At 25.3% G+C, this 14,662-nt stretch overlaps 1 protein-coding gene across 2 annotated transcripts; it reads right to left on the bottom strand.

Annotated features, from left to right (window-relative positions):
• Positions 1-346: 346 nt before the first annotated feature.
• Positions 347-14,391, bottom strand: LOC129975897 (recQ-mediated genome instability protein 1-like). 2 transcript variants are annotated; one of them, XM_056089176.1, is made up of 12 exons: positions 14,106-14,391; positions 13,872-14,018; positions 12,093-12,206; positions 11,721-11,840; positions 10,011-10,144; positions 8,183-8,612; positions 7,956-8,094; positions 6,229-6,308; positions 3,377-3,490; positions 2,538-2,579; positions 2,345-2,398; positions 347-771 (listed from the first exon to the last, which is right to left on the bottom strand). In XM_056089176.1, exons 1-12 carry the CDS (start codon positions 14,217-14,219, stop codon positions 619-621), a joined length of 1,641 nt encoding a protein of 546 aa, XP_055945151.1. In that variant the 5' UTR covers positions 14,220-14,391; the 3' UTR covers positions 347-618. The 2 variants fall into 2 exon arrangements, with proteins under 2 accessions (XP_055945151.1, XP_055945152.1); XM_056089177.1 differs by lacking the exon at positions 347-771 and adding an exon at positions 2,109-2,176.
• Positions 14,392-14,662: the final 271 nt, after the last annotated feature.

Genomic DNA, 14,662 nt, shown 5'->3' with positions numbered 1-14,662 from the left:
GTTTTCTTCGCTAAACTACGAAGCTCAAAACTCTCATGTGCAGGATCCTAAATATAAAAGAGCAATCATTGCGTTCACGGATTTATAGAAGAGGGGGAGGGGATAGCCCCTTTCTTGGAAAGTATGCGAGAAAGTTTCGGGAAGACAACATTAGTTCGTTTTGAATACATGTTTACAGCTCTGAGCAGTTTCGAATGTCCCTTCCAAGCTAATAGAAATAAATAAATAACTTGAGAAAAAGTTTTACAAACTTTTTATTGGACTCAATGCACAATCTTTTAAGAATATGTACCATACAATTTACACAAGGATAACTCTTGCATCAAAAAAATCCAAAACACGTCAGAATATAAATAAAAAAATAATTCTAATAATGGATGAAGAAGATATTTTCTTATCAAGTATACAATGAGCCATTTATAATTTTATCTCTTGTAATATTTCGATGATGGAATCAAGACGCAGACTTGCAACTATTCAAATGTGATGTCTAGACATTGTCATTAGTCTACCATAATCCTTAATTCAAAAAAGTAACCGCAAAATGTTTATTTAAAAAACCAGAAAATGTAAATTTTTATTTACATGAATTATTTACAAAAATTATAAACATCATAGTTAGGAACTAAATTCAACTCTTTGACGAAGTTGTTGAACATGTAGAGGACTCATGGGATATGCCTTCACAAGGCATGGTTTGGACCCAGGAGTAAATTTCACATCCATCAGGCAGTTGTAATTTTGAAGAGTCTTTTTACACTTTGAAATGGCCTGAAATTAAAAAAAAAAATTATATGAATTAAAAAAAATAGCTAAAATAAATTGGTATTCAATTTTAATACACAGTAATTATTGTTTTTTTTTTTTTAAAAAATCAGTATAAGTTTTATATATTATTTTTACATATCAACATTAAAATTTATTTTATGTATTTACCAAAATAAATTTTGAGAAAATCAGGTAAATAGAATATACTTTTTCAGATCATATTAAGAATTGCCAAAATGAAAAATCATAATGCAGCTAAATAAATAAAAGAGTATTATGATTCAAACAATGTATGAAAAAAATAAGAACTGAATGGATCCTGCACATTTTAACTAGCATGTTTATGTGAAGAAGTAAATCGTTGTATTTATTACTATTTACTGTTGACGACCAGTTAGTTTGCTAGGAATATTAGCTGATTAATTTCAATTAAATACCTTATACATAATTTGGTGCTCATGATTTTCTCAACATAGGAGTTTATTTCATAAAAGAGTCCATAACATCACAATGCCATTAAAAACTTAAGTGTTTAGATAATCCATTTTAGATTACATATTGAGTTTCCTGATAATATAATTCCATGTAAACTGCTCAGATAGTTAACTTTCAACAAAAGAAGAAACTGACACAATTAAAATATTTGAAACTTGATAATGATTTGAATAATGAAATCTATTAATAAAAATATGAGAAAGGAAAAATTTAGAAGAAAAATTTAACAGTAATTAAATTAGTATAAATACATTTTTTTAAGTCATATAAAAATCATATTTGTGCTATATTATTTAAAACAAAATCATTCAAGGAAAATGTCAAAATTTTACTCCATTTTTAATTAATATTTGAAAAAAAAAATTTCACTTCCAGCTGCAATTTTCACTTTCTAAACTACACCTGGTAGCTCTACGACTTGTATGTTAATTGTGTGTGTGCTAGTGTATGTGTTCATTGTGCTGCAGAGTGTCAATTAACCCACAGGCATGTAACTTATTTTTATATGAATAAGTAGTAGGAACTGTTTCAAAATATACAAGTAAAATAAAAGTAAAAAGAAAATTCACGATTTTATGACAGCAAATATAATAATTTATCCTTTTATCAGCTTTAGAAAGGTGTCTGTTTTATGTCATGTTAACAGGTAATATTACATGGCATTATTTTTTACACTTTAATTACATATGCATTAATAGCATCAGAAAACACACATGCACAAACTCAAATTTATATGAATAAATGAATAAGTTTATCTCAAAGTTGTAAAAACTTTAACGAAAACTTTGAAACTGACTTTCACACTAAAAAGTCACCCACTGGAATGAATTTGAAAATTAGCATTTAATTAATGTGCTCGGATTCAGCAGATTTATCAAGATGCTAATTCTAATGGAGTCTCAATAGCTAATTTCTGAAATATTAGACATATGTATATACATTAAATGAAATATTAAAAAAAAAATTTTACATTAACTCGAAAACAACATATATACAAAAAAGCATATGGTATTTTAGAATTTTAAAACTATTCTTACTAATTAAATAATTTCATTAAGTGAGAAAAAAATGGTATCCATACCTCCATGACTTCCTTCCTTTTTCCCGGATTCTCGTATGTTGGCGACTGAATATTCTAAAATATATAAAAAGTACAAAAGTACTTTTACTAAAGTATTTTTAAAAGCACTAATTACAAAATAAATAAAAATTTATACTTAGAAGCTCATAATTAGAAAATAAATGACATTTTAATTAATTTAAATAATACTCACAATCACATCTGATGCTGAAATACCAATAATATTTTCTAGAACCTAAAATAAAAACAGAAAACACATTACATACAAATCATCTGGTATTTTTCAAATTTATTGATGTATTTTACAGCTCTAATCCATACACAAATTACTACAAAAATCTTAAAATTAAATGATTATATTTATTAATTCATAAATTAGCACTCTATTTGATGAGCGTTAAACTGAGTATATATTACTAAGTAAGATGGTTTCTATTTTGTCATATTCACACAGTATTTCTGTACTCTTAAAGCGATTTTTTTTTTTTTTATGAATGTTGAATACTGACTGATATTCAAAATTAATAAGTCAATTTTTCTTCAAATGGGAGGGAAATAGAAAAAAAAGTATTAATATTAAATATTCAAACATTAGTAGTACTCCATTTATAGTTTTTTAAGTGTGAGAGTGTGTATATGTAAGAAAGGGGAAAGCAGACATGAAAGAAATGGCAAATATGGTATGAAATATTTTTTTTCCAAAATAATTACTTTATCTGTAAAATATCAAATAGTTTTTTAAACCATATATTTTTTTCTTTTAGTATTATCCTAATTGATATGATAGAAACATTTTTTAGATGTTATCAACTCACATCCACATTTACTTAATATTGAACAATAATTAACAAAACTTAACTATTTACTAAAAAAGATTAAACACTTCAATTTAAACAAATTTTTATATTGCTTTCTCAAATTCACAAAGTAAAGAGCAGAAATTTTTTTTTGGACAAGATGTATGCAATATATAGTTTTATGATTAACTTAATATAATTTTATTCAATGCACATTAGCATTTTCTTTTTTTACCTTATCATGAATATTTACATCCAAAGTTGCTGTTCCATCATTTATTTTTACTCTTAGGCTCCATCCTTTTTCTCTAGTACATTCTAACTTTGACAAAACAGTTATAATAAAACCCTGAAAAAAAATAAATGCAAATACTTCAGTAAACTTTCTTCAAAATAATAACAACACATTCTGTATCAGTTTGCATATATTTCAGCTACTAGTATTTACAGCGTTTTTTAGTTTACCTAGAATAAATAATTATTTAGTAAATAAAATTATTCACTTATTATATTTTTGATTCAAAATAAATAAAATTTTCGACTAACAATTTTTAAAAAAAATTTCTGTTCAGCATTAATTTTTCAACAAACTGAACATAGAAAGACACATATTAAGAAATTATTTTAATACGAGAAAAATTATGATACACATCTATAAAAAAAATGAATGAGATTAAAAATTGCTCAAAAATAAAATCTTTCTCATTATGTTCTTCTATTAAAAAAAATATTTATAAATTCATATGACAGTTGAAAAATACTTGTTTATGAAAACTATTCCAATTATATGTAATTTATTCTCATTTGTAATGTTCCTAAGAAAATATATTCTCATTAATGTTAAAAAACTGATTAAATTTGATGTAGGCATAGAAAAAGAGCAAAGAAAATTATTAAATTATTTTATTATATCTGGTTATTAGCTGTGTTATGAATTTTTCAAATGTGGATAATATTATTGATATTATTTAAGAAGTAATATCCCTTTAAATTGTTCATGGTTTATAATAAAACAGATTTTCTTACACTATGAATATGAATTCTAAATAATTATATTTTCCCCATTTGATAAAAAAATCATAAATGAGAGAAAAAAACACACACTCCTATTTGGAGGTATAAAGTTGGACTTAGATTTCTTTGTCAGAAGTTGAGAGAAAACAAAAATTTTAGTCCTCCTTCATCATTTCTAAATTTCATAAAAGTTGGAACAACAAGGATAAAAAAGGATAGAAAGAATGCATCTGTTGAGATTTTTTCCATCAAAGTCTTACAAGATTAGGTTAAAAAAAAAAAAATTAAAAATTAAAAAAAAACAACCAATAAATTTAAGGACTGAAACATATTTTTCAGTCCTAACTTCTATGAAATCATAGTCATAAAAAAATAAACTGCTAAATTAATTCACTTAGTTTGAATTCTCTTTCTATCTTCTATTCTCTTCTGCATAAGAGAATTATGAGATAATTAAATTTTCAACCCACATTATTTGTATTCTTTTTGGGCTAGTATATCATCTAAGAATTAAATCTAGATTTCCAACTGCAATCGCAAGTTAAATTCTAATCGAAATTACCTTAGTATCATCCTTACAAGTAATATAAAGAAAACATTTTGAATATAAAATAATTCAGTGTTGTTTTGGGTTCTAAGATTCATGATTGAAAAAATATTCCCAATATCATGTTATGAAAATAATGGTGTAGATAATATTTCTGAAAGGTATTTAATGAAAAGTTTAAAATCTTTGCGCAAAACAAATAACCAAAACAGTACTGGAACCCAGAAAAGGAACTGATTTGCAGACAATGGCATTAATCAGTAAATATATTTCATAAAATACTCAAAGCATTGTAAAAAAGAAATGGTATTAGATTGTTGAAAAATGATTAAAATTTTATATAAAAATAGAATGAATTATTAATTAAATTTATCCAATGAAAGATGGGTACTACAGTAGCACAACACAAAAGTTATCCTTAAGTACAATAATAATTAATCAGTCACAGATAGGTAGATAAAATATTTATGAAATAATATTTTTTACAAGGAAAATTACAATACCAATGGCAAACAGAATATTTGACTTCCAATTTTATAATATTAAATTAGCAGTTTTTTTTAAAAATAAAGATCATGATAAAGAAACAAATAAATCTCTTAATAAAAAGAAATTTACTAAATAAAAAATATTCAGAAACTAAAAATGATTTCAGCAGAAAATGACAATTAAACAATTTTAAAGTGAAGTCCATATGAAGTTATAAGACAAAATATAAAAACTGCAATGAAAATCAAGCATCATGCATCTAAAATCCAGAATGAAATATGACCTTATAAATTTCAATTACTCTGGATATTTTCGTGAAAATGCACAAGTTTATTTGGTGACCCCCCCCCCCAAAAAAAGAAAACTTTCAGTGTAGTGTAAAATTTATAAAGGAGCAATTGCAAAATAATGGAAACATTGGTTCAAAAGTATAAAATCATAAAGCAATAGTTCAGCAGAAAAAAGAAGTTTGTTCAAAATACAAACATGTTTATTTCTTACTAAATAATGAATTTTTTAATTTAATAACATAATTTTATATCAACATTAGATTCAACTAATCAATTTCAACATTTAAAAAATAAAAATAAAAATGACACTTAAAATAGTTAACTTGGCCCAGTTTGGTTAGAAATTTTTTCTCTGTATTATAATTTAATGAAATCACTTTGCATTTATGTATTAAATTGCGATGTGCATAAATTATCTTAGATTTATAGTTATTAGATACAAACAATATATGAAACTTTGTTAATAAATTACCATTATTATACATTTCTAAATTACCCAGATTTGTAACATGCACAGATCAAAATGTAAGAAAATATGATAAAGAAAATTTAAGAATGTAAAAACATAATAAACCAAAACAAATAAAATGTTTTACTTTTTTATTTAAAAAAAATCAAGATGAATAAACACACCATACTTCAAGTGTGAATAAATAACAGCATCTTACAATAGATTATGAAAGGATTGTTAAATATGTAGAAAACATAAGTTAAATTTAAAAAAAAAAAAAGCATTAAAAATATCACCTTGATCGTCACAGTACAGTCAGATGATGGATTTTGTAATGGTTTGAACAGATAAGTGAAAGGTTTGCTGTCATCCACTTCTGAAATAAAAACATAATCGTATTTAAAGACAAAAATTAGTCATTGCAATTTGTAAGAAAATATTTATTTTATGAACAAAAATTCGGAAATATTTATCGAAAATTCAACTATAACTCCAAACAATATCATGCTAAATAATTTTGTACATAAAATAAGAATAATAAAACACAGAATTAATTTTCAGAGGCATACAATATGTTGCTACAAATGCTTATAAAAAAAAACAAAGATAAATCACAAAACTTTTATATTTAAATAAAGATCATATTTCTATTATTAAAAAATTATATTTACATGATGAAAATTCAACACCATTCCAAAAATGTACATTTCAATATTTTTTTAAAGAAAGTCTATCTAATCCTTTTAGAGCTTTGATAAAAGATTTGATAGAAAAATTCGAAAATTCTGAATGCATATAAGAATTCTAAAGTAAGATTTTTTTTTTTTGTTTACACATCACAATTGCATTATTTCTCAAAGTTTTTATTTCATAATAATCATATTCATTAAAACTTTGCTGAAATTCCTTTTCAACCATTTTTTCAGATGTTTGTAATACTATTTGCAAAAATTTGAAATTTATTTCAAATCAAAATTGTGGATTAAAGAAAATTCACCCAAGATATTATTACCCATTATTTACTAAAATCTAATATGGTATAAGAAGCCTGATTTTTTATTATAAAATGGTTATTTGTTTCAGTGCTTTAAAAAAAAAAAGAAGTCCTTGGAATTAGACATAAATTACTCACAGATAATAAATTTAGTTTTTAGTTTCATCATATTTCTAACTTAACATGTTAATAATCTGTTTTAGCTTATTTTTTTTATTTTAGTAATGTTGTAAAAATTTATTATTTATTTACTTATTATGTATATCAGGGGAAAAAATGATTAAAATAGTAAAATTCTTGAAAAATTAAATTGCTTTACTTAATGATTTATTTATCAACAAATAAAATTGTTTAGTTTTATTAAAATAGGCAATAAAAATAATATACTTCAAACAAATATAATATTAAGTTTTTTTTTTGTTTTTTTTTACAAGACCTGCCAAATGGAATATAGCGCAGTTAGTAAAATGAATGATTAATATTTTAATATATTATAAAATATGCATTTATCATAAATAATGAAATTTTAAAATATCTCAAAAATTTTAAAAGCTCAATATAAATACAGTTATCGTTTAATATTTTATAATTCAAATTTTTATTTTTTATAAATTTATTTATCAGGCAACTAAGCTGACATTTTGTAAATCAATTCTGTAGCCTTCCTTCCCTCCCTCGATTCTGCCATCCTAAGCAGTTGCCTAGACAAAAAACTACATCAGATTGCATGTACAAAAGGAAAGTAAACAAATATACAAATTCACATGAAACTTCAATTTGAAATTTACTTCTTGCAGTCAGAGGTTGAGAAGTTATGTTTTTGAAATGGGGGGAAAAGAATCTACATCTCAAAAAGAAAATTACTGTCTATTTTACAGCAAAATTATTACTGCTTATGGAAAGTGATAAAATATTCATTGTTTTTAAATATTTTGTTGCATATTTGATTAGAGCATTTTCATTTCAATAAATGTTCTTCAACAACATTCTCAGAGATTTTTTTTTTAATTATATAACTTAAATACATACTTGAATCAGTTTTTTCATTAGATAATTCAGCAAAAGGAAACTGGAATCCAGGATCTTCATCTTGAAATGCCAACATGTCTTGAACCATATCTTCATCTTCAGCCCAAATATCAGGCTCTTCATTGGGTATTTGATCTTCCTAAAATATAACATAAAATAGAAATAACATATAACAAATAACAATATTTCAAAATACCCAGATAAAATAATATAAGAATCAGATATACATTGGATTTATTCAGACTTTCTTTCTCTATCTCATCAAGAGCTCCATAATCTAAAATTTGCTCAAATTCATCATCTTCTTCAAAAGCTTCCAAGTTGTCAATGTTTTCCAAATCAGAAACATTGTTTCTTGAAGAAAAATTATTTTGCTGTCTAGAAAAGGGGAGAGTTGTTTGTTTTCTGCGAATGGAGTTATTGCTATCATTGATGTTTTGATTATTTCTTGTATCTCTCCTTGGATTTTGATTTCCAGAACCAAGATTATTAGAATGCATATTTAATGTTGAATTTGTATCATTCTGAAAAGAATCATATTGACCATGTGGTGCGAAAGCTGAAGGATTCGGCTGATTCACGACACTGTTTGATCCACCAGCATCAGAGAGATCATCACTAGGCACTGATTCTGATTCAACTTCAGGAGGAAGCTGTCTAGATAAAAAAAGTTTATTATTTAGGTAATATCGATAAATAATTGAATTTATCAATGATAAAAACTTTGAGAGAAAAGTAGGTTTAAAAGAGATGTTATTAAATTTCACATAATTTAACTAAAAAAAATATTGTGGTTAAAAAAAAACACACAAATTGAAATCTGCAATGAAATTAAAGAATATTTTTAAGGTAGGCAAGATATTTTATAGTTCAAATTTTAATAATTAAGATATTTAGGTAGTAAACTCCAAAAGAATAAATGTAATAGAACAAAGTAATTTAGCGTTAAACTCTATCATTGTGGAACATGCATCAGACAGTATTTTAAAATAAATCTTATCCATGCAGAGATACTTGTTATAACAAGGGATTGTATCTTCCAAACTGAAACCCATTTGTGTGTGTAACAGCTTATTTCATGCACTATCATGCTGGAACTTCTTGTCAGAAATGAGACTTTTGCTGAAAAAAGGGATGAAAATCAGATGGGGCAAAACCTGGGTTTTAAAGGTGATTAGAAAATGTTACTCAGGTAAACTCTATAAGGCGTTATAGCTTTGCATTCACCTTATGAATATGAACACTGTCATGGATGAAAACAACTTTGCATCACAAGGCACATCGGTTTTTTGGAATGTCTGATATAATTTTCATAGAATTTGTAACATTTAATGATATTAAAGATTCACTGCCATTCAAATATTCAATAAGTAGTCACCTAGTTGGACTGAGATGACTTGACATGGGGAATAAGTATACATTTTCTTAAGCATTATCACAACCTATCATGGAAAATATGCATTGCTGTCTTCCCTAACAATGATGTCTTTGTCTTCCAGGTGGTTTAAACTAATGGATGCACATAAGAACTCCACTTCCCTCATCTAGAAGGGACTTATTTTCTGGGTAACTCATGTATAAACACTAATGGAAAATAATTTAAATACCTTGAAAATATAACTTCTGTTTCTCATTTGAATATTTTATTTGTGCCTTTTATATTCATCTTTGATACCAGTAATAGAGATTCAGCATAGAGCTGTCTGAAATAAATAATTGGAGCCACAGAAAAATTCTGTTACCTCTTTATTAGTCAATTATTTTCAGATTATTTTTTTAAGTTAAAAAAAATGATCTGATAATTCTGAAATAAATTCAATCCCAAATTCTCCCCTGTTTTTTTCTCTCTGATAAATGTTTAAGCACAGAAGACAGAAAATTATTTTTTCCATAGAGAATAACACTGAAAAAAAAGTTTCAAAACGATTTATGAAAAATCTTTGTTTAAAATAAATCTACAAGCAAGATAAAAAAGTTTAATTTTTTAAATATTCTTAAATAAATTAAAAAATTCCTCTAAAAATACACATTGTAAATTTTTATACATATACTTACAATGCTTCTCTTAAAATTGCCTTCCTTGAGAACATAATTAATTTGCTTTCAACTTCTCCACCTAAGATTTTTATTTTGTCTGAAGTTAACAACAAGATTCCAAACCTGCAATCAACAGGCCCTCGTATTAAAACCTATTCAAAAGAAGCATAAAAATTAAGAAATATGTAGTGTTCAATATTATGAATGAAACTATGTATGCCTTCAATATTAATAAACCTTAAAGAAATTTTAGAATGCTTTTTTTGGATGGGGACTATTTATAAATTAACTAATACTAGAGATAAGTCTGTTCAAAAAATAATCAACTATAGTTATAGACAAACTTTAAATAATTTCATTAAGTGAGAATTAAATTTTTTTACGGTGAGTCTTTATTCGTTTTCCATTTCAGTTTGCATGTCGAAAATTGGATTAAAAACATTATTGGCATAATCTTGCATATTTTCAAATATATTGCAAGTATAATTTATTTAAATAGATTTTACAAAGGTATCGGACATATTAATGCTAAAATTATTTTACATTAAAATCCCTATAAAAACATGAAATAAAAGTTATAAAAACATGTTACTTATGAATGCAAAATTATCATATATATATTTGGCATTCTGTTATAATCATGGCATTAAATTAATGAAAATTTTTCAAGTCAAAATTAAAAATGCCAAATGGTACTGTTCCGAATAAAAGAAATAGGCAAAAACTCAAAACAAGGAGTCAAGTGATATTATTATAAAGGAAAAATACTTATTTATTAAAATCAAAATAAATAAGTAACCTACATTCTGAAGTGTTAATTAATTACTTTTCACATTTTTAACAGATTTTCCACATAGAGATAGCATTTTTTTTTTCTGATGAGAAATGATAACAAGATAAACGAATTTATGTTTTAAAAGATAAATCAAGTGGAAAGTAACACTGCTATAGATTCTTGACATAAATTTAATAGCTATTAAAACCTTTGAAAGCTGCATTTCAAAATATTTATTACTTTCTGGCAAAATATGCATACAGCACAAGAAAATTAAGAAACACTTATATAATTTTAAACTAAAATCAAATCTTGGTAAGTCCAGCAAAACAATGAATTAAAACAATCTCTGAAAAAGTTATTTAATCTCTGATTATTTTGTTACCTATAATGCCTAACCAATAACTAATTGGAACAAATTGGAAAATGATATAACTTCCAAGAGTTGGCATATTGAGGATATCAATAAAAGAGTATTTAGTGGAAATTCACTAGGTTGCAGGCTTTCTAAGTACAAATTTTTACTACATATTCCAACTTTTTAAAAATAAGCTTAATTGAAAAACAAGACGAACATACAATGTATATGATTATACAAAATAAATAAGAATTTTACAGTTAGAATATTAATACCATCATTTCAAATGTTAAAAAATAATAGTAATTCCAAAAAAATTTGTGAAAAAAGAAAATGCAAATTCAATTATATTGTTACATTTTAAAAAATAGTTATTTAAATTTCATAACATATCAATATTGACATTCAACAAACCAACATCTATGAAATATAAAAATAATGCAAAATTATTATAACTAGGAAATGGTAAAATTTAACATAGTACTTTTTCAGCATTATTTTAAGACAATTAAAAAAATAGGCTTCAATAAATTGAAGCATTTCATTAAAAAAATAAATATTTTTACTAACTACTGAACATTATAATATCACTAACCTTTGTACCAGGTGGTAAATTTGGAGACAGAATATTAATAGGTTTGTATTCCATACCCTGCACATGGATACAGCCATCTGTCAAATTCAACATCAACATTCTGGTAGGTTTAGATTCCCACTAAGGCAAAGAAAAAAATAATTTTAATGCAATGATGATTTAAATAAAATCTTTTTACTTCCAGCTTTTAGACTATTAAAAATATTCTTGAAAGACATTTTTCATATACATAACAACAAACAAATTAAAACACAAATTTAATTTAATAGTAAAGATGGAAATTTTTAATGTAATTAGCTTTATGCAGAATACATTATGAATAAAATGACGTCTTTCTGATCAGCAACAAATCTGATTGTGAAATGAAAATACCAGAGGAAGAGTTTGTTCAGGTGCAGCAGAAAATTCAGCATTTGTATTAACATCTTTATCCAATTCTTTCAACTGAGAATATGCCGGCCGGCCAATATCTCTTATGCCTTCTACCTAAAAAGATGAATAATAATGAATATGATAAAAATAATACAATTAAAATAAATTATTCTTAATTATAATAATTATTTTACATATAGCAGAAATAAATATTCCATGAGGGAAACTAAGACTTATGACCTCATATGATGTTAGTTTATGAAGTAGTTACATATTGCATAGCTTCTAATACTTTTTCCTTTTGCTAATTCTTTTGAACGGTTAAAACTTCCATGTTACCATCTTCATGATTTTTTAAAAACTTAAGTGTATGTAATAAATCATTAAAATAATAATAATAAACCAGTAGAGAAATAATGACAAAATAAATCTTGGTTTTATACATTTATATACCGCAACGACAATGTCATGATGTTTCGGAGTTCCGTGATGTGACAAAGTGGTCACAAGCACATCCACACCATAATTTGGAATAGAAAATTTTAATGATATCATTCAATATAGGTGGCCTTTGAATTCATCTTGTTTACTGCCACATTAAGAATCTGTGAAAAGCATTTACAGGATTATAAAAAGTACGTGATAAGATTGTCCCAAGCAAAGAATATAGGCAAAAATGAATATAAAATTTTAAAATTAGACTGGTACAGTATACTATATAGACAAAAAAAATAATGAATAATACTTTTGTGGCTGATTAAAAATTATGATTAAATCAAAAACAAATAAGAAAAAAGTTTTCAAATTATTTATTGTAGTGATATATTCGATTTGGTGTGTTTAGTGTTTTTTATCATCAAAAAATGTTTTCAAAAATATACAATTTTTATTAAATGTACTTATACAATTATAAAATTGGTTATATCCACACACACGCACAAAATTTTTTTTTTTTAAAGAAAGGCACTTTTCAGGGAAGAGATGAATAAGGAAGCATAAAAGTTTTCTTAAATATAGCATGTTTTAAGTAAGAGATGGAACAGCAGTTTTGGCAATATATTAGAAATGCAGGATCATTCCAGTATGACCCTGATATTTAGTAAATTTTTATCTCAAAATTTATGCATGCATCTCTGAATTAACAAAACAACAGAGATACACTAAAGCATAGCAAGAATATACAGTGACCAAAGTTTACTATTTATTTTTTATGGCTTCTGGTCTCATTCAATAGATTTGGGCTTTAAAAAGTAATATAAAAATATTGTTTTTAGGATCCCCAAAAAACTATTTAAAAAGCATCTATTTACCTACCTCTTCAATTCTTCATTGTAGAAATATTTATATAGAGGGTCAAAGCAGGGCAATTCTTAAATAGCTCACCTATCTCTCATATTCTTCAAAAATAATTTTAAAAAAATTAATGAACATTTGTAATGATTCAATGTTTATATTTATCTTTAAATTATTTGCTAATTACTTCCTAAATACTGAACATTTTTATTTTAAATTATTCTTATAGACAATGATATGATGAAGAATGGGACTTACACAACTTTTTGGTGATACCAGTAATTTCATCTACAAATGCATAATTTGTTCAAAGAAAATACATTACATAAGGGGGGGGGGGAGGAAAGTCTCTGATTTTTTACCTGAAATAACTAAATTTCTAATTAAATTCTATTATCAAGTAACTGAGAAATGTTAATTCTTGCATTAAATTCATATTTTATTTAAATTGTTTCAAATATAAAAATTAATTTATAAAAAACAAACCTGTAATGCAAAACAACCATTCAGAGTAATTTTTTGGGCTCCAACTAATTCTTGAGGTAATGATGAAACACCAATTTCCTCCAAATCTGCATCAAGCCATTGTTGATACACATAATCTTTTAAATTTTGCAAGGAGAGAGTCTGGTTCTGAAATATACATTTATATATTAATAATTTCGATTGAACAAAATTGTTTCATAAAATAATATTAATATACACAGAAAAAGTTTTTACATGCTCTTCTTTCAAAAATGTAATGCAGGCTCCAATCCATTCAGATGAAGTGGAAACAAATCGTTGTTCCAAAAAAGTTTTGACTTGCAATATTTCTTGAGGTGTAACAGACATTATTTAACAGCAAAAACAAATACAGAGTTTTAAACAAAAGTGATAAATAACATAATGGTGTAAGTCACGTCAAAACAAATGTTATGAGCCAAAATAAAAAGCAAAACGTTATTTAATGACCACTAACACCTATATTGAGTAAATTATCCATGCTTACCAACACACATTACGCGCGCACTAAATCCGAAACTAGTAGTTAAAGTAGAAGTGCCAGTAGTCATTACACATTGGGGGGGAAAATCTGAGATTTTTTCAGCAATAATAATAATAATAATAATAATTCATACATTTTTTTCACTTTCTCATATACGAAGTACAGAGAAAGTATTATAATCGTCAAAAAACTCTAACCTCGAGAACTTCAACAATTCTCTATGTTTTAAACCGCCCTGAATTCGAAAATCCTATTTAAAAAAAATCTGTGTTCTATTTGTCTGTCTGTG

Source organism: Argiope bruennichi, chromosome 7 (genome assembly GCF_947563725.1).
Source record: "Argiope bruennichi chromosome 7, qqArgBrue1.1, whole genome shotgun sequence".
In the NCBI taxonomy this organism is placed as follows: Eukaryota; Metazoa; Arthropoda; class Arachnida; order Araneae; family Araneidae; genus Argiope; species Argiope bruennichi.
This window is presented reverse-complemented; position numbering and strand designations above follow the sequence as displayed.